This window comes from Eublepharis macularius, chromosome 1 (genome assembly GCF_028583425.1).
Source record: "Eublepharis macularius isolate TG4126 chromosome 1, MPM_Emac_v1.0, whole genome shotgun sequence".
In the NCBI taxonomy this organism is placed as follows: domain Eukaryota; kingdom Metazoa; phylum Chordata; class Lepidosauria; order Squamata; family Eublepharidae; genus Eublepharis; species Eublepharis macularius.
The window spans coordinates 190,613,897-190,637,954 of record NC_072790.1 but is presented as its reverse complement, the minus strand read 5'-3'; the positions used below and the strand labels follow the sequence as shown (position 1 = coordinate 190,637,954).

The 24,058-nt window shown below is 39.9% G+C and overlaps 1 protein-coding gene across 5 annotated transcripts in view; it reads right to left on the bottom strand.

Annotated features, from left to right (window-relative positions):
* Positions 1–24,058, bottom strand: part of LOC129343595 (spermatogenesis-associated protein 7 homolog) — a 122,482-nt gene that overhangs the window by 22,731 nt on the left and 75,693 nt on the right. For all 5 annotated transcript variants that reach the window (XM_054999895.1, XM_054999905.1, XM_054999914.1 and 2 more), the window contains 3 exons: positions 15,326–15,786; positions 15,133–15,193; positions 2,537–2,583 (listed from right to left, as the gene is read on the bottom strand). In XM_054999895.1, coding sequence (XP_054855870.1) covers positions 2,537–2,583; positions 15,133–15,193; positions 15,326–15,786 — 569 coding nt within the window. The remainder of the gene's footprint in view (positions 1–2,536; positions 2,584–15,132; positions 15,194–15,325; positions 15,787–24,058) is intronic.

Genomic DNA, 24,058 nt, shown 5'->3' with positions numbered 1-24,058 from the left:
AGTTAGAGAAGTATGGTGCATAATATCACAACAATATCAATTTAACCTATTCTCACATGCTAATCTAATATTATGGGTCAATCCAGATTTAAAACATTGGGAGAAAATCTCTTTTATGAAAGGCATAGACTGGCAAGGAGATTTTAGATCAATTGCTAGGTTATGATAATGAATTCTTGTCATTTTCTTAGCTGCAATCTAGATATGATTCACCTACTTTTGCTGAATGGCAATATTTATAATTTCAACATCTCTTGGTGTTCAAATACAGCCCTATAGTTTTGAGTGCTTCAGAATCTCCACTTTTGGAAACTCTAATTGAATCAACACAGAAAATGAAACCTTCAATATGTGTGTATAAATATTTGAGGTCTGTTAATAAATATGATATGCAGAGTCTCAGAGATGAATAGAATAATGAACAAGATTGTCTAATTCTACCAAAGTAATTCAGCCCCCACCCAGCCGGCAGCCAAGGGCTTGAGGCAGGGGGCCGCATTTGCCACTGCAGAGGAGAAGCGGCAGCGTTTCCCCAGCCTCTCAGGGTCACATGGGAAGGGGCGGGGCTAAGTGTCTTAACAGGACAGCCCTGCCCCTGCATCAGCTCTTGCTGCCTCGTGCTTGGCCCACCCGCCCGCCCAGTGGCAGTGCAGGTTTTTGACTGGTTGCCTTTTGAGGGGCCAGGTAGGAATTTTTCCTTTCTTTCCCTGATTGGCCTTAGGGAAGGAAGATTTTTGCCTACCTTGTACTGCTTGCTGGAGCTGTGGCTATTGGACTATGGTGGTGATGTATAGGCCATCAATGGCAGGATTAAGTTGGGGGGATGTTAGCGGGACAGTGAGTACCCTTGGCACATCCCCATTGGTGGGGCTATTAGGGGCCTGTCAGGATCGGCTGGCAAGCTTGGCGGTTGCCAGTTGAGAGGGCAGGCTGCCTGGTGGGATCTCCTGGACAAGTCCTTCCCTCGTGCTCCGCGGCGGAGGTGCTTGGAGCTTTAAGGGGGAAACCATCCGCCAGGCCGGTTGGATCCCAGCCATGCATATGAATGGCTCACATCCGGGGCAGCGGGTCTTGCCCAGACAGGTCAAGGTGGGGTCCAGGGGAGTAACCCCAGGGCTTGACCTGTACCTCTGGTTAGGCCCTTGCCAGGGTTTTTTAGTTGTTGCAGTTCATGTTGTTGCGTAAATAAAAATGGCCCTTTATTACCCAAGCCTTGTGTTTGCCTCTTATTCCGACTTGGGGGGGGGCAATGGGACATGGCTTTAATCCTTATATTAGCTGCTTCTATGGATCTTAAGCTAAAACATATTCAGAAAAAAATTATGTTTAGGGTATATTGGACATCACAGTATCTTTTTAGTAAAAGATTAAGTACAGTGTCCAATTGTTGGTGTTTTAATTTACAAGATGTGTCTCTTAAGCATATGCTTTGCATATGTCCAGTTACTTAGTCCTTCTAGGAGGAATTCATTACGCATATTAATTTTGTATTAAAATACTCATTTATTTTTGAGGATGTTTATGTTCCTTCCTTTGCTTTGCCCAAATAAATAAAAAAAATTAAAACATTTTTAAAAAGTTGTTTGGTGGTTGATGTCAGGCCTGGACCCAGTGAGTCCTCAGACCAAAACAGGGCCCTGCCTACTGCCCCAGCCTTTTACTGACAGAAACCAAGGCTTGAATGTTGCCAAAACTGTTGTGGTTGCTTAGCAATGGCCACTGAAGGCATTCATTTCTTAATGCTAAATGTAATGCTTTTATTTTTTCAGGATTTTTAACTACCCCATTTTTTTAAAAAGAAAATCAGATTTTTCTGCAATGCTCAGGTTTTTTCAGGTTTGTAGAAAGATTTGTCTTGTCTGTTTGCGGCCTCAGTCTCCAGATTTGGTCACATTAGATGAGGTCACATTGAGAATTAGATATATTCAGGGCTTTTTTTCTGGGAAAAGAGGTGGTGGAACTCAGTGGGTTGCCCTCAGAGAAAATGGTCACATGGCTGGTGGCCCCGCCCCCTGATCTCCAGACAGAGGGGAGTTTCGAGCTGAGCAGCGCGGAGGGCAGTCTAAACTCCCCTCTGTCTGGAGATCAGGGGGCGGGGCCAGCAGCCATGTGACCATTTTCAAGAGGTTCTGGAACTCCGTTCCCCCACGTTCCCCCTGAAAAAAAGCCCTGGATATATTGATAGTATTAACTAGCAGCAAAACAGGTCTGACAATTTTCTCAGCCTCTACAGGTGTTATATTAAATTACTTAGTTAACAGTGTCCTTGTTATCATCAATAAAAGCTATTGTGAATTATCACTGTACTTCTCAATACATTTTTACACAGAAATATCACAAGCCAGGTTGTTTAACTCATTGTTTACAAGTGTTTTCCCTTTATTGCTGGCTGAGAGTTCACTTCATGCATCTGATGAATCTGCTGAATCTCATAAAAACTTATGCTATGATGAACATGCTAGTCTTCAAGGTGCCCAGCTTTCTTCTTTGATCTTTGCTGCAACAAACTAACATGAGCTCTGTACAATTCACTTACTTTGCCTGAAGCAGTGCTTGCAGAGAAACCGAAGTCTGGTTGTATTTCTGTAATGTTCAAAAGTAGAGAAAAGAAACTAAGCAATTACTTTATATTCTTGTAATGGCATATATTCTTGTGTTGTAATAATAATAGTAATAATATGTTTATTGCTTTTCCGGCTGAAGCCATAAGCCATACAAACACCAACAAAATATGAACTGTACACTTGAACAATTCTTGTGTTGTAATAGCTAGTTTCCCCATTATGAAAGACGCCAGTGGGTCTTATGGCACACACTGTGAACACCTATGCAAAGATCTACTTTGTAGGGATTTCATTATCATATGAAGGAAGTTACTTGAAAACTGGCTGTGACCTCTTTCTAGCTTGGTCCCTAGGAGACATTTCATATGTTCTGTAAGCAGTCAGACCCCCTCCCCATGCTAAAAAGGCAGTTTATGGATATGGAATATCATAAACCCCTTGCAATAAATCCCAGATACTGCCTGGCCCCAGAGAGCATGTCAGCTGGCCTGGTGATTGGAAAATTACCAAGCCATGAGTCATAGAGGGGATGACTGACTGACAGCCCTCCACACCCCAGACAGCAGATAAGGAGGCTTCCTGAGACACTTCCCTGCATAAATTCATCAACATCTTCCTCTACCACCCCTCTCCCACTTACCTAATCAGGGCTATTCAGCCTTCCTGCTCTGAACCAGGTAATCAAGCAATATTTTTACCTATAGACCATCCCAGATAGTCATATCAACCTTTCCCAATGTATTGTCCTTCCTTCAGAGACAGCCATTAAGTCATTGTTTTGGGGCAAGACATCAGTTTTGCCCCAGGGTACATTTTGCCCTATAACTGGGCTGCCCAGCCAGGTGCTCACTGTATGTGTGATCTGGGACCCATTCACACACCCTCAAGTTTGCTTGAGCCTCCTCCTTCTCCCTGTGAAATGCTGGTTATTTTGCTGCTGCTCCCACAGACTCCTCCTTCTTCAGGAGTGGTAATTATCACCCTATCCCAAATTACTCTCTCCCATTTTCCTCATTGTTTTCTTAGCTCTGTGTGTATGCTGTGTGTGTTTTCTGTATGCTTGCCGTTTATTCCTCCTCTGTTAATAAAAAAAACCTTTCCCGTTGAACAGCTGCCTGTTCATTTGTGAGTTCTTGAAGGGAACAATCCCCGTAGACATAGGTGGAGAATCCCAGTTACCCCCTGTTGCTGCCTCCATAATGCCAATTCCCCCAACTAATTAAAGAGACCTCCTCTTTCAGTAACAATTCAAAGTAAAGCCAGTCCAAAAAAATGCATGTATATGTCCATCGCATTTGACAAACAGCATGTAATTGGGTATTCATACCCAGGTGCAAAAAAGAACCAGCCAACAGTATTTGTTGATGTTCATTATGGATAAACTTTATACTGACATAGTCTATCTTCCTCAGTACATGCAGTGGCATACACAGAGGGATCACTGGAGGCTTAGCTCTCCCTCTGTCTCAGCAACTGCATGGGAGGAGATTTATTTATGATGTATTTATTTACTTCATTTATACCCTGCCTTTCTCCCCAGTGGAGCCCAAACCAACTTCCAGGAAGAGGCAATGGCTCCACAGGAATGCCCTGCTGAAAGCACCTATGGGTTGCATCTGAGGACCACCCTGCTGACAGAACGAGGTAGATGGGCAGTCTTGTCCAATATCACTGCAGCCATCCCTGACCTGTGCAGCTTTCCCAGACATATCTATTCAGAGGTCACAGTAGGCGGTTAAGAGAAGGGCAGGGGGAAATCTACTTCTACCCAAGGAGTGGTGGTAAGATCCAACCTAAAGTATTGTTTTATATTTTTGAAGCAAACTGTGAAGCTAGTTATGTATACTGTTGAAGCACCTTTTCCAGAGTAGAAATGAGTACTATGGAAGCACTAGAATTGAATCTAGAGCCAACAGCTGGTAAGCTCAAAGGAATACAAAATTCAGTTAGTTTGGAGGGGCCAAAAAACGCATCAGATCTGAGCGAGAGATGGAGCGATTTATTAAGGACAATGAAAAAGACTTACCAACAAGATCATGAGTATGGAGTGTAAAGTATTATCTTGGAATGTAAATGGACTAAACTCACCGAATAAGAGGAAAAATACTTTTCACTGGCTACTAAAACAAAAATGTGACATTGTTTGTTTGCAAGAGACCCATATCAGAAAGCAGGATGTAAAATATTTAAAATCTGGAAAATTGGGCAAAGAATATGTAGCGGCCTCCAACAAGAAAAAAAGAGGAGTGGTGTTGTACATAAAAGAGGAGCTACAGCCAAAATTTGTTATGAGAGATGTGGAAGCTAGATTTGTAGCAGTGGAATGTATTTGGAATTTAAAGAGAGTGTTGGTAGTCGGACTTTATGCACCTAACGGTGCAAAAGAAAGCTTCTTTGAGGATTTAAGGAAGCATTTAGACGATCTTGCATACGATCAGATAATTCTTGCTGGAGACTTCAATGGAGTGACAGACTTGGAACTAGACAAAAAGACTACAACGGCACAAAAGAAAAGAGGACTATTACCAAAGCTTTTTTTTGAGTTGATTCAACAAGAGACTCTTGAAGATGTATGGAGGAGAGAATATCCTAAAAGCAGACAGTTTACTTTTTATTCTGCAAGGCATTCTACATTATCAAGAATTGATATGATCTGGGCCTCAAAAGACTTAGCATTATGGACTAAGGAGGTAGAAATAATGCCTATGGTAGGCTCAGATCACAACCCAATTATGTGGAAATTTGGAAAAAAGAGAAAAAGGAAAGCATGGAGAATAAATGAGGACTTGTTACAGGAAAGAGAGAATATGGAAATACTGAGAAGAGAGACAAAGTTTTTTATACAATACAACGTGAATAAAGAAGTACCAACCAATAAAGTTTGGGATGCTTACAAGGCGGTTGTAAGGGGCATACTAATGGACTTAAATGGTAGAGCAAGAAAGAAGAAAGAGGAGAAAAGACAAGAGATTGAGGAGAAAATAAAAGCCAAAGAAATACAGCTAAAAAAGAGACCAGGGAAAAAGAAGGTATACCAGGAAATTAAAATACTTCAAGAACAGCTAACAGCAATGAGCAATAAAGAATTGGAGTGGAATCTCAAAAGACTGAATCAAAAAGCGTTTGAGGGTGCTAATAAACCTGGGAAGTACCTGGCATGGCAATTGAAGAAGAAAAGGGAAAAGAAGATAATAAATAAAATTTGCGAAGATAACAAAACGTATTTGGAGCAGGCTACCATTAGTAGAGCCTTTTATAAATTTTACGCTAAGCTGTATGATAAAAAAGAAGTAAACAAAGAATCAATAGCGTCATATTTGGAGAAAACCAAACTTCCAGAAATCTCGGAAGCTTGGAGAAATAAGTTGAATAGTGAAGTAACTGACGAGGAAATAAGTAAGGCAATACAATCTGCAAATCTAGGAAAGGCGCCAGGGCCAGATGGACTTACGGCTAAATTCTATAAGACAATGGCTAATGAACTGGCACCATTCCTAAAAGAGGTGATGAATGGGGTTTTAAGGGATCAAAGGATTCCAGAAACTTGGAGTGAAGCGAATATATCATTGATCCCAAAAGAGGGCCAAGACCTGACTAATGTGAAAAATTATAGACCTATATCGCTACTCAACAATGACTATAAAATTTTTGCGAAGATATTGGCGGAGAGATTGAAGGGGTGGCTCTCGGAAGTCATAGAGGAGGAACAAGCAGGCTTTTTGCCAGACAGACAAATAAGAGACAACTTAAGGACAGTGATCAATGCTATTGAATATTATGACAAGCGTTGTGACAAAGAGGTTGGTTTCTTCTTTGTTGACGCTGAAAAAGCGTTTGACAATTTAAACTGGGACTTTATGTTTGCCACTATGGAAAAGCTACAATTGGGAGAAAGATTCATCAGAGCAATTAAGGAAATTTATAGAGACCAGACTGCAGCAATTGTGGTGAATGATGAATTGACCAAGAAATTGACGATAAGTAAAGGAACAAGACAAGGTTGCCCGTTATCTCCATTGTTGTTCATTTTAGTATTGGAGATTCTGATGATACAAATACGTCAAGATGATGAAATTCGTGGAATAAAAATAAAGGACTATTCATACAAGGTCAGAGCATTTGCGGATGACATAATGTTAATTGTAGAGGACCCATTGGAGAACATGCCAAGAGTGATAGATAAGATCAAGGAGTTTGGAGACTTGGCAGGTTTCTTCATTAACAAAAAGAAGTCAAAGATATTATGCAAAAATATGACTAAGCAGAAACAACAATTGTTAATGGAAACAACGGATTGTGAAGTAACAAGTAAAGTGAAATATTTGGGAGTCGAATTAACTGCAAAGAACATAGATCTATTCAAAAACAATTATGAAAAACTATGGACTCAGATAGAGAGAGACTTGATTAAATGGAATAGATTGAATTTGTCATGGTTGGGCAGGATTGCAGCAGTTAAGATGAATGTGTTACCAAGAGTAATGTTTTTGCTACAGACAATACCAATCATCAGAGACTCCAAACAATTTGAAAAATGGCAGAGGAAAATATCAGATTTTGTTTGGGCAGGCAAGAAGCCTCGAGTGAAAGTGAAAGTTTTACAAGATGCAAAGGAAAGAGGCGGAATGCAACTGCCCAATCTGAGACTTTATCATGATGCAATCTGCCTAGTTTGGTTGAAAGAATGGATGACATTAAAGAACAAGAAACTATTAGCCCTAGAGGGATATAAAAAAATATTTGGATGGCACGCATATTTATGGCATGACAAAGTAAAGGTCAACTCGATGTTCCTGCATCACTTTGTTCGGAGAAGTCTATACATAATCTGGAAGAAGTACAGAATCTATCTACAAGAAGGAACCCCTTTGTGGGTGGTTCCATATGAGGTGATAGACCCGAGAGCTGTTGATAATGAACAACAATGTTTAACGTATAAAGAAATAACTAAAACTGAAGCATCCAAACTTAGAATAAAGACACAAGAGGAACTATCACCTAACTACGATTGGTTCCAGTATAGACAGATCAGAGACTTATATAATTCGGACTCTGTAAAGGGAGGTATACGAATAGAGAATTCGGAACTAGAGCAGACCCTTCTTAAAGAAGATAAGAAAAGAATATCCAAGGTATACCAAGTACTGTTGAAGTGGTATACCGAGGATGAGATAGTTAAAACACAAATGGTGAAATGGGCTATAAACTTTAATAAAGAAATAACAATGGAGGCATGGGAATACTTGTGGAAAACTACAATGAAGACAACGACATGTATTAATATCAAAGAGAACATTTATAAAATGATCTATCGTTGGTACATGACACCAAAGAAGATTGCGCTAGGGAATTTGAATACTTCTAATAAATGCTGGAAATGTAAGAAGCATGAGGGCTCCCTCTATCATATGTGGTGGTCGTGTGAGGTAGCCAGGCAGTACTGGGGGGAAATAATAAGAGAAATGAGTGAAATTTTACAATTTCAAATTAATAAGAACCCAGAACTCCTGCTACTGAACTTGGGAATGGAGGGAATTCCAGCCCAACACAGGACGTTGATATTTTATATGACAGCAGCAGCTAGACTTTTGTATGCGCAAAAATGGAAAGTACAAGAAGTGCCAACTATTGAAGATTGGACTTACAAATTGCTGTATATGGCTGAAATGGACAAGATGACAAGAAAATTGAGAGATCTGGACTCAGGGCAGTTCAACACAGACTGGGAGAAGCTGAAACAATACCTGGAGAAGAAATGGGAGGTGGGAGGAAAACTGTGGCAGTTTGAGAACTACTGAAGTATTGAAGTAGAGGGGGGAGACTTTACCGGGGGGAGAAGAGATAAATGTGAATTAATAAGCAGTCAGATTAATAGATTGACATATATACAGATATATATAGGTTAACAAACAGAACATAGAGAAAATAATTAATTATAAGGACTAAATATAAGGAGCGATTAACTAACAATATTTTCTTTTTTTTCTGACAAGTTTTGTACCAAACTGAATGTCTGAAGATATAGATGGGTCAAATTGATTGACTACGTGAGGAGAGATATATAGAACTATTATAAAAAGATAGAATGAGTAATATATATAGAGAATAAGTCAAATTGTTTGATATAAACGAATGTATGATCTATATGGTTTATGATATATAGAAATACCTGAAATTGAAAAATTGGGATAAATTGTTTATCTAAGATGGAAACAAAGGCTTACAGTTTGGGCATATAATGTTAAAAATAGTTAAGGATGTACTGCTTAGAATAATGGAGAATATATATTTGTTTTAGATAGAGGAAGCTAATAAAAGTAAGGGAAAGGGGACAAAGGGTTGGAAAGCTGTTGGAAGTCAACAAAAAGGGGGGGGAAAGGGAGGGGGTTAGAGATGAAAAAATTGGGGAAAATTGAATGTAAATGTGGAAATAATGGAGTCTAACCCAATAAAAATTTTTCAAAAAAAAAAAAGGAATACAAAATTCAGTTCATTGCCCCATTCATTTTATTCCTCCACTGGTCCTTTTAGATTAGTAGGTCAAATGTTGTACTGATGATAGGAAAAACAAACAGTGAGCAGGATTCTCCCAGCCATGCAACTCTTCAGGGCATAGGAACCTTGTTAGGATCTGTACCTGGCAACTCGATACACCATTTGGCTCCCTAGGTGAGAGACTGCTAGATGTTTGAGCAAATTCAGTCTCCCCTACCCTTTTCTCATTATTAAATCATCCCACTATTTGTTCTGTCTCTTTCTTTCAGCTATACCTTTGGGCTCTCTGGCTGGTTCCCTACCATCTGAGTCCATTTCCCAATAACGCTTTCTAGTCTTAACTTGCCCACACAGCTCCTTCTTGCATACAGCCTGCATGAGAGTTTATTCTCAGCTAAACTGACAACTATCTCTTCTCACAGAGACTGGAATGTGTACATGTTATTGCTGGTGGCTATGATGTCTGAGCAATTGGAATGTTCCAACATACCAGCTCATCCAATTGGTGTCAGAGGCTACACTGCCACAAGCACAATGCAATGTTAAAATTTTCAGGGTACATTAAGGCCAAATTTTTATATTGTGTTTGGATGGAGAAATAGCATTAAAAATAAATTTAACTTATTATTTTCACACGAGAGAATGTTTCTCATGGATTCCCTCTGTGAAGGTAAAGCTACTAACATATCTAATCCTCCTTCAGCCTCCCAATGGTAAATACCAATCAAGGTCAATTATTAAAATGACTCAAAACAGGACCAGAAATAGTTAGTGGAGAAAAGGAAAGGAAATCAAAGTATGCCCACACTGAGAGTCCGTGTGGTATAGTGGTTAAAGTGTTGGACCAGGATCTAGGGAACCTAGGTTTGAATCCCCAATCTGCCATGGAAGCTTGCTGGCCAGTCACACACTCTCAGCCTACTTCACAGGGTAGTTTGTTGTAGTGGTTAAGAGCGTGGGACTCTAATCTGGAGAGCTGGGTTTGATTCCCCACTCCTCCATTTGAAGCCAGCTCGGTGACCTTGGGCTAGACACAGTTCTCTGGAGCTCTCTCAGCCCCACCCACCTCACAGGGTGTTTTGTTGTGGGGATAATAATGGCATACTTTGTAAACTGCTCTGAGTGGACATTAAGTTGTCCTGAAAGGCGGTATATAAATTGAATGTTGTTGTTGTTGTTATTATTATTAGTTGTGAGCAGGGCTTTTTTTCTGGGAAAAGAGGTGGTGGAACTCAGTGGGTTGCCCTCAGAGAAAATGGTCACATGGCTGGTGGCCCCACCCCCTGATCTCCAGACAGAGGAGAGTTTAGATTGCCCTCCGCGCTGCTCCAGCGGCATGGAGGGCAATCTAAACTCCCCTCTGTCTGGAGATCAGGGGGTGGGGCCACCAGCCATGTGACCATTTTCAAGAGGTTCTGGAACTCCGTTCCACTGCGTTCCAGCTGAAAAAAAGCCCTGGTTGTGAAGATAAATTGGAGAAGAGGAGAATGATATACGCTGCTTTGGGTCCCCATTGGAAAGAAAGATGGGATATAAATGAAGTAAATAAATAAATACAATAAAGATGAGGCATTGAGATCTTCCCAGTGCTTTAAAAAATAAAAATCACAAATATGTGAGGCCCCAATTTGGAACAGGGTTGTGGGGAAGCAAGGGGGTTAAGCCCATACAATTTTGACAGTTGAAACCGACCCCTCCAAAATGTTATTTGCCTCATCAGGAAAAAAAGATTGGCATCCATTTGCCTAACAGCAGCCCATAGGAGAAGGGGCTGATTTCTACTGGCAAAGCTGTGTAGGGATTGAAGAACTAAACAAGCTGGCCTATCCCTTGCATGCCCGAGCCCGAAATGGGCCTACTGCCACTACTTTTAGTACTTAAAAATGCTGAGCAGATCTGATGACAGACCTCCGTCTCATAAGTTTTGTTTCTTGAAGTACAAGAACACACTTTTGATTGTACATATCATGTTGATATAGTCCTGCTACCTATCCTGAGACTCTTTTCAGTTTCTGCACTAAAATAGCACTAAAAAAGAAATAGCACTAAAAAATAGCACTAAAAAAGAAAAATAAAAGAGGAGAGTTTTGTTCAAGTACACTGCTTGTTTGTTACTGTTAAAGAAAATGCAGTCGTGAGGTCTTGGAACAAAAATTTAGGCTGTTAGGCAGGAGACTCAAGGCCAGGACCTCCAAGGTAGCCTTCTCAGAAGTGCTACCTGTTCCACGCGCAGGGCCAGAGAGACAAACGCAGATCAGGAGTCTCAATGCGTGGATGAGACGATGGTGTAGGGAGGAAGGGTTCAAGTTTGTTAGGCACTGGGATTCTTTTTGGGACAAGCGGGAGCTGTACAAGAGAGACGGTCTCCACTTGTCCCGAGAAGGAACCCGGCTGCTGGCACTTAAAATCAAAAAGGTGGCAGAGCAGTTTTTAAACTAAATGCTAGGGGAAAGCTGACAAGTGTCTCTGGTTCAGGATGGTTCATCTCAGAGAGATGAAGGGCTAGGTATAACACTTCTACAGGGAGATAGATTAGAGTTGTCAACTGAGATGGAGACAAACAGTGCAGATGACCTAACTACGTCTCGAGGCAAAGTGTGCCGGGGAAGTTACAGGTGTTTATATACAAATGCTAGAAGTGTCCGAGGTAAAATTGGGGAGCTGGAATGTTTAGTGTTCGGCGAATCCATAGACATTGTGGGCATATCAGAAACTTGGTGGGATGAGGAAAATCAGTGGGACACGGTGATTCCTGGATATAAATTATATCGGAAGGATATGGAGGGAAGGGTTGGTGGTGGGGTGGCTCTATATGTCAGAGAAGGTATACATTCCAGTAAGATTGAGAAGGTAACTGAATTAGATTCGCTTCTGGAAATGCTATGGGTTGAAATTACGGGCCCAAATGGAAACTTAACTGTGGGAGTTTGTTATCGCCCTCCAGATCAGAAAATAGAGGAGGATTATAAAATGATGACAGGATTAAAGATGGCTGCTAAACAAAAAAACTGTGTTGTAATGGGTGATTTTAACTACCCACACATTGACTGGGCCAATGGGTGTTCGAATCGGGGGAGAGAAAGTGAGTTTCTAGACTGTCTCAATGACTGTGCTATGGAACAGATGGTTACAGAACCTACTAGGGGAGAGGTGATCCTGGATTTGGTCCTCAGTAATGCTGAAGACCTGGTGAGAGATGTAAATGTGATTGCACCACTTGGGAACAGTGACCATAATGTTATTGAGTACAACATATGTATAAATAGGAAATTGCCAAATAAGACCAACACAGCCATGTTTAACTTCAAAAGGGGTAACTTTTCTGAGATGAGGGGGTACGTGAAGAAGAAACTGAAAGGGAAAGTAAAAAAGGTCAAAACACTTGGGGAATCTTGGAGACTATTTAAAACTACAATCCTGGAAGCTCAAATTAAATATATACCGCTGGTTAGGAAAGGCACAAATAGGTTTAGGAAAAGGCCAGCATGGTTAACAAGCAATGTAATAGAAGCTGTAAAAGGTAAAAAGGATTCTTTTAGGCAGTGGAAAACTAGTCGGAGTGAGGTTGATAAAAAGGAGCATAAACTGTGGCAAAAAAAAGTGCAAGTCTGTGATCAGACAGGCAAAAAGGGAATATGAGGAGCATATTGCAAAGAACATAAAGAAAAACAATAAACAATTCTTTAAATATATTAGAAGTAGGAAACCAGCTAGGGAGGCAGTGGGGCCCTTGGATGACCAAGGCGTAAAAGGATTACTAAAGGGTGATAGGGAAATGGCCGAGAAGCTGAATGCGTTCTTTGCTTCTGTCTTCACTGTGGAAGATAAGAAGTGCATGCCCACTCCGGAAGCACTGACTTTGGGAGGGGTTTTGAAAGACCTGAGTCACATTGAGGTGACGAGAGAGGAGGTTATGCGACCGCTAGATAATTTAAAAACTGATAAATCACCGGGCCCAGATGGCATACATCCAAGAGTTCTGAAAGAACTCAAGTGTGAACTTGTAGATCTCCTCACAAAAATATGTAATCTGTCATTAAACTCTGCATCTGTTCCTGAGGACTGGAAGGTAGCTAATGTTGTCCCCATCTTTAAAAAAGGTTCCAGGGGAGATCCGGGAAATTACAGGCCAGTCAGCCTGACGTCAATACCGGGTAAGTTGGTGGAAACTATTATCAAAAATAAAATTAGTGGGCACATTGATGACCAAAAGCTGATGAGGAAAACTCAGCATGGGTTCTGTAAGGGAAGATCTTGTCTCACCAATCTGTTAGAGTTCTTTGAGGGAGTGAACAAACAAGTGGACAAGGGAGACCCGATAGATATTGTTTATCTTGACTTCCAGAAAGCTTTTGACAAAGTTCCTCATCAAAGGCTCCTAAGTAAGCTCAGTAGCTATGGGATAAAGGGCCAAGTCCTCTTGTGGATCGAAAACTGGCTAATTAATAGGAAACAGAGAGTGAGTATAAACGGGCACTTCTCACAGTGGAGGGTGGTGAGCAGTGGGGTGCCACAGGGGTCGGTATTGGGTCCAATGCTTTTTAACTTGTTTATTAATGATTTGGAATTGGGATTAAGCAGTGAAGCGGCTAAATTTGCAGATGACACGAAATTGTTCAGGGTGGTGAAAGCCAGAGAGGATTGTGAGGCACTCCAAAGGGATCTGTCGAGGCTAGAAGAGTGGGCATCCATGTGGCAAATGAGGTTCAATGTAGCCAAGTGCAAAGTAATGCACATTGGAACCAAAAATCCAAAATATAAATACAAGTTGATGGGGTCTGAACTGGCGGAGACTGACCAAGAGAGAGATCTTGGAGTCATGATAGATAACTCACTAAAAATGTCAGCACAGTGTGCGACTGCCATAAAAAAAGCTAATGCTATGCTAGGGGTTATTAGGAAAGGGATTGAAAACAAATCAGCCGGTATCATAATGCCTCTGTATAAATCGATGGTGAGGCCTCATTTGGAGTACTGTGTACAGTTCTGGTCGCCACACCTTAAAAAAGATATCATAGCACTGGAAAAAGTACAGAGAAGGGCAACTAAAATGATTAAAGGATTGGAACACTTTCCCTATGAGGAAAGATTGAGGCGCTTGGGGCTCTTTAGCCTGGAGAAAAGACGACTGAGGGGAGACATGATAGAGGTTTACAAGATAATGCACGGGTTAGAGAAGGTAGAGAAAGATGTGTTTTTCTCCCTTTCTCACAATACAAGAACTCGTGGGCACTCTATGAAATTATTGAGCAGTCGGGTTAGAACAGATAGAAGAAAATACTACTTTACACAAAGGGTGATAAACACATGGAATTCGTTGCCACAGGAGGTGGTGGCAGCTACAAGCATTGCCAGCTTCAAGAGGGGACTGGACAAATATATGGAGCAGAGGTCCATCAGTGGCTATTAGCCACAGGAGATAGATGGTATTCTCTTTATGGGGAGGTGGTGCTCTGTTGTCTTGGTGCTGGAAGGAAGGCAGTGGGAGGGCTTCTGGTGTCCTGGCCTCACTGACAGTCCTTTAGATGGCACTGGATTTCTAGCCACTGTGTGTGACAGAATGTTGGACTGGATGGGCCACTGGCCTGATCCAACATGGCTTTGCTTATGTTCTTATGTTCTTAAAAGTAGTCACAGGTTTTGTCTCTCTCCCATATAACAGGTGACTACATTAATTTAGTCAAACACATGACTGCTGCTTCTTGGAAAGAGAACCCTAAGATGGTTCAGCTATTACTTTTGTACATTTTAGAGCACTGTTTGAGTTTTCAATAGCGCTCTGTTATTTTAGATCTTTCTCTTGTAATTACCCATTGTCATTATCCACCTTGAAACACTACAATTTCCCAAATGTGCAATTTTCAATTGCTTTCATAAGCAGTTTCAGTTAATCATCACCAACAGTAATCCTTGTAGATTTTAAAAATTTCTTTCAGCTATGCCTGATGCATTTCTGTCATGGAATACATAGCTTTTGTCTAAAATTGCCTTGTGCTCAGATCCAGACTTGCTTATATTTATGAATATTATTGCCCATATCATTTCCCCGCCATACCAAACAGGGTACAACAACCTTGAGCAGATGCCGTAGGAAGTAATCTGCATAAGATCTTAGGCATTCATCTTCCAGAGCCCTGCAAGTTGAAAAAGAAAATTTTGAATAACACTGACAGGAGTTTAAAATTATTTGCTTGAAGCTGAAGACACTACATCTTTTTTTATTTATTTAGCTATTCATGTGCAAACAAAGTTGTTGAGCATTTTACCTGTGAAACTTTCTTGGATTTTTGTATGATGGTTTATCAGATGAGAAGCTCTTCTTTCTACATGGAGAATTATAATACCTGTATTTTGAAAGGAATGATTTTTTTGGTGTTTTTAAAACTTTTGGTATAAAGGGCTGGTTTGCTTCTGTAAACCATTGTCTATGAATGTCCAATAAATCTCCACCAAATGTTTTCTTACAGAAGGGTTGTAATATCTTCCTGCTGTGGCTCAGAGAGGGCCTCTGTCTGTGAGACTGGTTGTGTGGTAGAGCTGTATTCTTGCCATTGAAGAGAGCCTCAGATAAAGGCCACCAGACAATATCTTGGATGATCTCCTCTGCTCTTAAAACTTTGGACTGAGTTCTTGAGGGTGGCTTCCTGGAATGTTTGGGAAAGTACTTGTCTCTTTCTTTGAAGGATGGCATTTTCCCACTTGAAACCAAATCCAGACTGCTCTGTAACTAATGCAAGTGGGGAAAACAGAAAAAACAACACATTTTTCACTTAGTCTTCACTTAGACTGGGTTTATATGGGAAAATACATACAACATTATTCTTTCATAGGAAATTTCTTGCATTTGTTCCTTCTGTACTGTTGAAGTTCATAAATACATTATTGATTTCTCTCCCATCTGTGATCAGTTAATTTATCTAAGGCTATTCTAGATTTCCTTTCTGTTCTGTTTTCTAGGAAGGTAGTAGCCTTTCTATAATAGCAGAAGGCTTCACAAATAAGGTCTATTTGGGTAGACATAAACAAACATGGACAACATTGTTACACATTCCCATATGTGCCTGTCCATCAGCTCAGATAATCTATACATGCTTCATCTAGGGATGTGCACTTGAAAAAAAAATAGTATTTTTTGGATATGGATTTTGGAAACAGTTACCATAGTGGTATTCCAGATTAATTTTGTCTCAGATAATATTTAGGGATTTGATTTGTTTTTCTTTGAATTCTGAATTGGTGTGCATGTGTTATTCCCTGGGGTGGGAGGGGGACTCTTTCTGAGCAGCTGAAGTGGCTGATTTTCAAACAAATGACTCCAAAATTTCTAGGAACCTAGTCTTGTTGGTCCACTAAATATACCTAAGTTTCAAGTAAATTGAAACAAGGGGTCTAATTCTATGGGCTCTTGAACAAGGTGTCCCAAGCCATCCTACTAGTTGCCATTGTTTTCAGGGGGTGGTAGTGTTCCATGCTTTCTCCAGGGCAATGAAGCCAATAGCCAAACACAACAATAACCACTGGCCAAAAGCCTCCAAATGTAAAGAGAACCAACAAGCCCAACAGAATCAATGTCAAACCTGAGAATCCCAGCAGAACCACAGAACATGGCAGGCTCAACACAACCAAAGTCAAACTGGAGAATCCAAGTTTGTTTTTAATTGAGATCCTTTCCTAATATCTCTTGTTCCAGTGATATTTCTGGGTTCTTTTCATTAAGAGAGTGGCAAGGACATCATTTTTAGCACTGAATTTATTTATTTATTGCACAGAATTGTGCAGAGCAGTGCTGAGCCCCACCAATATCCCCTCCCCTATGCTACACAGCAACTAGGGCTCAGCTGAGGGTTTTTTAAAAGTTTTTTTTAGAACACAATTTGGAATGTGGATTTTATATAGTGCCAGTCAAACTGGATAACCATTTCTTTCTAGTTTTAAGCTTGGAGAAGAATGTTTTCCCACGACTCCCCAACACAGACTGAGAGGATGCAAGCACAAGCATGGGCTCATTTCACTCACTCTCAAAGTCCAGGACTGGGTTGTTGAAGAGTGGCAAGTTGACCTTCAGGAAGATCAGTTGCTCACCCCCCTTGGGCAGCAGATTCTGTACAGACAAAATGAAATGCGTCCTTTACACAATGAATAATTAAAATGTGAAATTCATTGCTAGAGAAGGTAGCAATGGCCATAGGCATAGGCAGCTTTAAAAGGGAATTAGACAGATTCATGGGGTTTAGGTTAATCAGTGGCTACCAGCCTTGTGGCTAACAGGAACCTCCACATTTGGAGGCACCAAACCTTTGAATACCAGTATGAAGCAACATCAGGGGAAGGCCTTGGTCTATGACCTATTGTTGGCCATCCAGAATAACTGGTCAGCCAATGTATGAGATAGGCTGCTGGACAAGATGGACCACTTGGTCTGATCCAGCAAGGATATTACTTGGATCAGAAATATCCAAATGCATCAAGCAAGCAGGAATGAGGCAATTTTAAGCTCCCTGTGTGTATGAATATGCAATTTTGTACTCAAATATTTGGTATTTTGTTTCATGTATTTTTTTAAATATATCCCTTTACTTTGGGTTCAGGCAATTCAAACAACCGAAGCCTGCACAACTTTGACTCTATTTTTGCTGCTCATTTGAGACTGTAAAAAAAAGATGTCTGTCAAGCTCATGACTAGTCACAAGACACAATTGGGCAGGCTGGATTGGACTTCCGGTTTGGGATTAATGGCGATCTGACGTAGCCTAGGGAGCTGGGCTATCCGAGACACTGTTTTTGGAAAGCGAGGTGCTTGAACGCCTGCTACTGCCCCCCCTTCAGGGAGAAGGGGGTCCAGAATGCTATGTGACCCCGAGAGTGTGTGATCTCGGTGGTGGTGGGGTTCTGAATCAAGGATTCTCCCCATCACCTTGAGGTCCCCTCAGAGAAGGGCAAGCTACTAACTCTGCAGTACCTCTGGAGTCATTAATTTGGCATAAGGTCATCAGAAACCAAGCTTCAATACCAGCTTTGACCATCTATAAACGGAGGAAACAACACAGACAACTCAAAAAAGCAACCTAAGGTAAAGATTGTTATCGGACTTTTTAAATGAAAATGGAGAAAAAAGACCAAAAATCAAAGTATTATAAAGGCTTAATTAAAGAGAGGAAACAATAAGGAACAATTATTGAGTAAGAAATTTTCAATTTGGCAAGTTTTTAAGGACAAAAAGAGTAATAAATAGTATTGTTTACGCATACTTGCGGTTTGAAGAGATAACTGGCGCGAGAGAGGAGGAGGGAGCTGGGAAACAGCATATGAAACATCGCGAGATGAGACGAGACTGAAAGAGGTGGAGACAATTTGTGTCTAGAGGGGACAAGAAAACAGGAAGCAGGAAGAACAGCAAGAAGAAAGAAGACACGGAAGCAAAACAAAGAAAATATCGCAAGGAAACTGGGATTAAAGGAACAGGAACAGGAAGTATGCCATTTTAACCGAGGGAAGAAGTGATTCCAGATACCATAGAGAAATTGCGCCCGACATTTTGGGACTAAATTGAAAAAAAAAATTTTTAGCGATCCCAGTAAAAGCAAATTATATTAAGAGGAATAAAAGAAAAGAAGGCAAAACGGATCTAAGAAAGAGAGCAGACATGTGGGGTGGCACCAAGCCAAGTCCAAGTATGACAAAAAAATAGATAAAGAATGGCAAGCCACAGTAGATGCAGCGATTGAAAGATTGGTGGGGGGGAAAGTCACAGAAGGCTATAAAGAATTGAATCAATCAATACAAAAGATGCATGAAACTTTGGTAAAGGATCTAAAAGATATAATCAAAACGGAAGTAGCGGAACTGGCCAAGAACATGGATGGAATTAAAAATTAATTACAAGCAACAAATAATAAGGTGCAAGAAGTGGAACAGGAAACCAATGATCTAGCTACAAATGTAAAGGCGGAAAATCAAGCATTACAGGAAAGGATGGCAGTGATGGAATGCAAGACAATGGAAAGACAACTAAGATTTAGGGGCGTGCCAGAATCAACTACGCAAGTGTGCAAGAAGAGATAACAGATATTCTATCTGAATTTTTGAACAAGCAACCAGAAGAAATCACAATAAATTTGGATCTAGTGTATAGGGTCAATTCCGCCTATGCACAACAAAAGAATTTACCAAGAGATATTATTGTGCAGTTAATAACAAAAAGAATGAAAGAAGAAATTATCAAAAGGCACTTTGAAAATCCCCTATCGCTGGAGGGGAGCAGGATCAAGATAATGAAAGAGATACCTAGAAGAATTCTCCAAGAGAGGAAAAAATACAGAGAATTGACTCAAAAGCTGAGAGAGAAAGATATCAGATACAGATGGGAATTACCAGAATGGCTGAGTTTTCAATTTAAGGGTTTGAGAGTCACAATTAAATCAAGACATGAAATGGAGCTGTTCCTTTTTGAAAATATTAATGACTTTCCTAGATCAGTAAGAAAATAACATGATGGAGTACAAATTAATATCGTGGAATGTAAATGGACTAAACTCACCACAAAAAAGAAGGACCATTTTTCATTGGTTAAAGAAACAAAATTGTAGACAAATATAATTTGTCTACAAGAAACACATATTAAGGACCAAGATGTTAAGTTCTTAAAAAACAGACAATTAGGAAGAGAATTTATAGCCTCAGCAAAACAAAAGAAAAAAGGAGTAGTAATGTATATTAAGGAGGATCTGGACTCTAAATTAATTCTCTGGGACCAAAATGGAAGATATCTTGTTATAGAAATTAATGTAAGTGGCAAGAAAACCTTAATAATAGGTATATATGCACCCAATGGAGCAAAAGATCAATTCTACAGGGAAATAATAGACAAATTAGATCAAGATTTATACAATCAGATCGTAATGGTGGGAGATTTTAATGGGGTTGTGGACTTGCAAATGGACAGGAAAATAAAGGGAGGCAAACAGAAATCAGGAAAACTACCAAAATCGTTTTTTGAGCTAATAGAACAAGAAAAATTGGAGGATATTTGGAGGAAGGAAAATCCTAAAGGTAAAGACTATACGTACTACTCTGTGAGACATCAATCATTCTCAAGAATTGATATGATTTGGATAACAAAAGAATTAGCTGTACGGACAAAAAAAATAGAAATAATGCCGAGAGTGAGTTCAGACCACAATCCACTGTTGTGGAAAGCTACAATGGGACAGAAGAAATTACGATGGAGAATAAATGAAGATTTGTTGCAGATTCAAGAAAATATGGAATATATGCAGAAAGAAACAAAATATTTTTTCCAAACCAACAAAAACAATGAAGTTTCAACCCAGATGGTATGGGACACATATAAAGCAGTGATAAGAGGAATATTAATTACATTAAACAATAGAGATAAAAAAAGGAAGCAGAAAAAATGTCAAGAGATACAAGAGAAATTATGTAATAAAGAGCAGGAATTAAAGAAGAAACCAGGGAAAAAATTAATAATACAAGAAATCAAAATATTACAGGAACAAATAAGAGCAATAGAAAACAAAGAACTAGAATGGAAATTAAGGACATTGCAGCAAAAATCATTTGAAGGAGCCAACAAGCCTGGAAAGTATCTAGCCTGGCAACTGAAGAAAAAAAGCGAAAAGAAAATAATTAGCAGAATAATCGAAGAAGGGAAAGAACTAAAAGACCAGCAAACAATTAAACGAGCTTTCTACAAATATTATGCAAAATTATTTCAAAGGAAAGTAATAGCCCAAGAGAATATAGACCAATATCTACAGGGAATAGAATTACCAACTATATCAACCAATATGAAGGAGAAGCTAAATGCTCCAATAACAGATGAAGAAATTAAGCAAGCTATAGATGTGGCAAAGATAGGTAAAGCACCCGGACCAGATGGAATTACAGCGAAGTTTTATAAAGCAATGAAGGAAGACCTTGTACCAGTATTACGAGTTGTAATGAATGATATATTGAAAGGAGAAGGTCTTCCAAATACGCGGAATGAAGCAAATATTGCCTTGATACCAAATAAATAATGACTAAAAAATATTTGCAAGAATATTAGCAGATAGACTTAAAATATGGCTAATGGATTTTGTAGGAGAAGATCAGGCTGGGTTTTTGCCAAACAGACAATTAAAGGACAATCTGAGGGTGGTTATAAACACCATTGAGTACTATGACAAGCGTCCAGATAAAGAAGTTGGGGTTTTTTTTTGCGGATGCAGAGAAAGCCTTTGACAACTTGAATTGGGATTTTATGTTTGCATCGATGGAAAAGATGGATTTAGGTAAAGAATTTATAGACGAAACTAAATAAGGAGCAACCCTGCTCAAGGAAGAAAGGCACAAAAAATTCAGAACGGTGTGGGTCAAAAATTCTCACCAAAGTGTTTTATTCCACCAATTTAGTCAATAAATACAATTAAACAACAAGACCCACATTCCTTATAAGGCATGCTTAGTTGAGAAAATAAAGTCTCAATGCAGATCCGGTAGCGAGGACTGGAGAAAATCCAATGTCGAGGGGTGTGACAAGGCACGTCCCGCTTTGGAAACTGCAGGCGTTGATGAGCAAGCTGCAGTGTTCCGAGCTAGAAAATCGTCAGGAGTACGAAGACAAAGTTGCTGTGGAGAGCAGAGCTGTAAAATGATCAAAGGCAAGGCAGAGCCTTAGACCCTTAGACAATCCTAATTACTGTTGCAAGGAACTGGATATCGACTTGCTGCTTTTGAACAGTGTTTATGCTATGGCCTGAAGAAAGATTTAAATATCTGAAACAAATGAAAAAAAGAGGCCGGCGTGGCTCGTTGCCTTGGATTTATTTATGGCTCTGCCTTGCCTTTGATCATTTTACGGCTCTGCTCTCCACAGCAACTTCGTCTTCGTACTCCTGACAATTTTCTAGCTCGGAATACTGCAGCTTGCTCATCAACGCCTGCAGTTTCCAAAGCGGGATGTGCCTTGTCACACACCCCGACATTGGATTTTCTCCAGTCCTCGCTACCGGATCTGCATTGAGACTTTATTTTCTCAACTAAGCATGCCTTACAAGGAACGTGGGTCTTGTTGTTTAATTGTATTTATTGACTAAATTGGTGGAATAATACACTTTGGTGAGAATTTTTGACCCACACTGTTCTGAATTTTTTGTGCCTTACTTCCTTGAGCAGGGTTGAAGGAAGTTGTTTCTCCTTTGTTTGCTGTTTCTTGGCTGGAAAGAATTTATAGAGCCAATAAAGACGATCTATAAGAATCAAAGAGCGGCAATTTGTGTCAATGATGACCTGACAGAGAAATTTGAAATAAGAAAAGGAACAAGACAAGGTTGTCCACTGTCGCCGTTATTATTTGTTATGGTCTTAGAAATACTATTAAGGCAGATAAGAGAAGATGAGAACATAAAAGGAATAAAATCAAAGGGGTTTTCATATAAGTTAAGAGCATTTGCTGATGATGTGATGTTTATAGTGGAAGACCCAGTACAAATTCTGCCAAGACTGTTAGACAAGATTAAAGAGTTTGGAGATTTGGCAGGTTTTTATATAAATAAAAAGAAGTCGAAAATAATAACTAAAAATATGACTAAGAAGAAACAACAAGAATTGATGGAAGTAACGAACTGCGAGGTGGTACAAAAAACAAAGTATTTGGGAATAGAGCTGACAGCTAAAAATATTGATTTATTTAAGAACAATTATGAAAAACTCTGGATACAAATTGAAAGAGATATGTTAAAATGGAACAAATTGAATCTATCATGGTTAGGTTGAATTGCCACAATCAAAATGAATGTATTGCCTAGAGTTATGTTCTTGATGCAAACGATACTAATTGTTAAAGACAAAAAACAATTTGAAAAATGTGAGAGGAAGATATCGGAATTTGTGTGGGCAGGAAGAAAACCCAGAGTCAAAATGAAAGTGTTCTGTGATGCCAAAGAAAGAGGAGGTATGCAATTACCTGATCTCCGTTTGTATCATGAAGCAATATGTCTAGTATGGCTAAAAGAATGGGTGTCTTTATCTAATTATAAACTGTTAACGCTGGAAGGTTATAACAAACTTTTTGGATGGCATGCATATCTATGGTATGACAAACACAAAATGGACGCAATGTTCCAGCACCATTATTTGAGAAGAAACTTATTTTTAACCTGGCTAAAATATAAAAAGTTTATAGATCAAGAGAAACCAATGTGGATTGTTCTAGCGGAGGTGATTAATTCGAATTTGGAATATAAGGGAGAAGAATGGCTGACCTACAAAGAATTAATAAAAACTGAAAATAATGAATTTAAACTTAGACTGAATGAGGAAATATCATTTAAGTATGGCTGATGGTTGTTGTGGGTTTTCCGGGCTGTATTGCCGTGGTCTTGGCATTGTAGTTCCTGACGTTTCGCCAGCAGCTGTGGCTGGCATCTTCAGAGGTGTAGCACCAAAAGACAGAGATCTCTCAGTGTCACAGTGTGGAAAAGATGTAGGTCATTTGTATCTACTCAGGAGGGGTGGGGTTGAGCTGAGTCATTCTGTAAGAGTTTCCCAGGGTGTGGAATGCTAATGGCGGGAGGCTTCCCTGTATCCTGAGGAGGTTCTTTTGCATATGGATTGGTGCTTGATGTGCTAATCTTCTCTGCAGGGCTATTGTCGGGTGTGGAGTGTTTTGTTGGCCTGGTGTTTTTCAGAACTGGAGCCCATGCTCTGTTCATTCTTAAGGTTTCTTCTTTCCTGTTGAAGTTTTGCTTATGCTTGTGAATTTCAATGGCTTCCCTGTGCAGTCTGACAAAGTAGTTGGAAGTGTTGTCCAGTATTTTGGTGTCCTGGAATAAGATACTGTGCCCTGTTTGAGTTAGGCTATGTTCAGCCACTGCTGATTTTTCAGGCTGTCCAAGTCTGCAGTGTCTTTCATGTTCTTTTATTCTTGTCTGGATGCTACGCTTTGTGGTCCCGATGTAAACTTGTCCACAGCTGCAGGGTATACGGTATACTCCTGC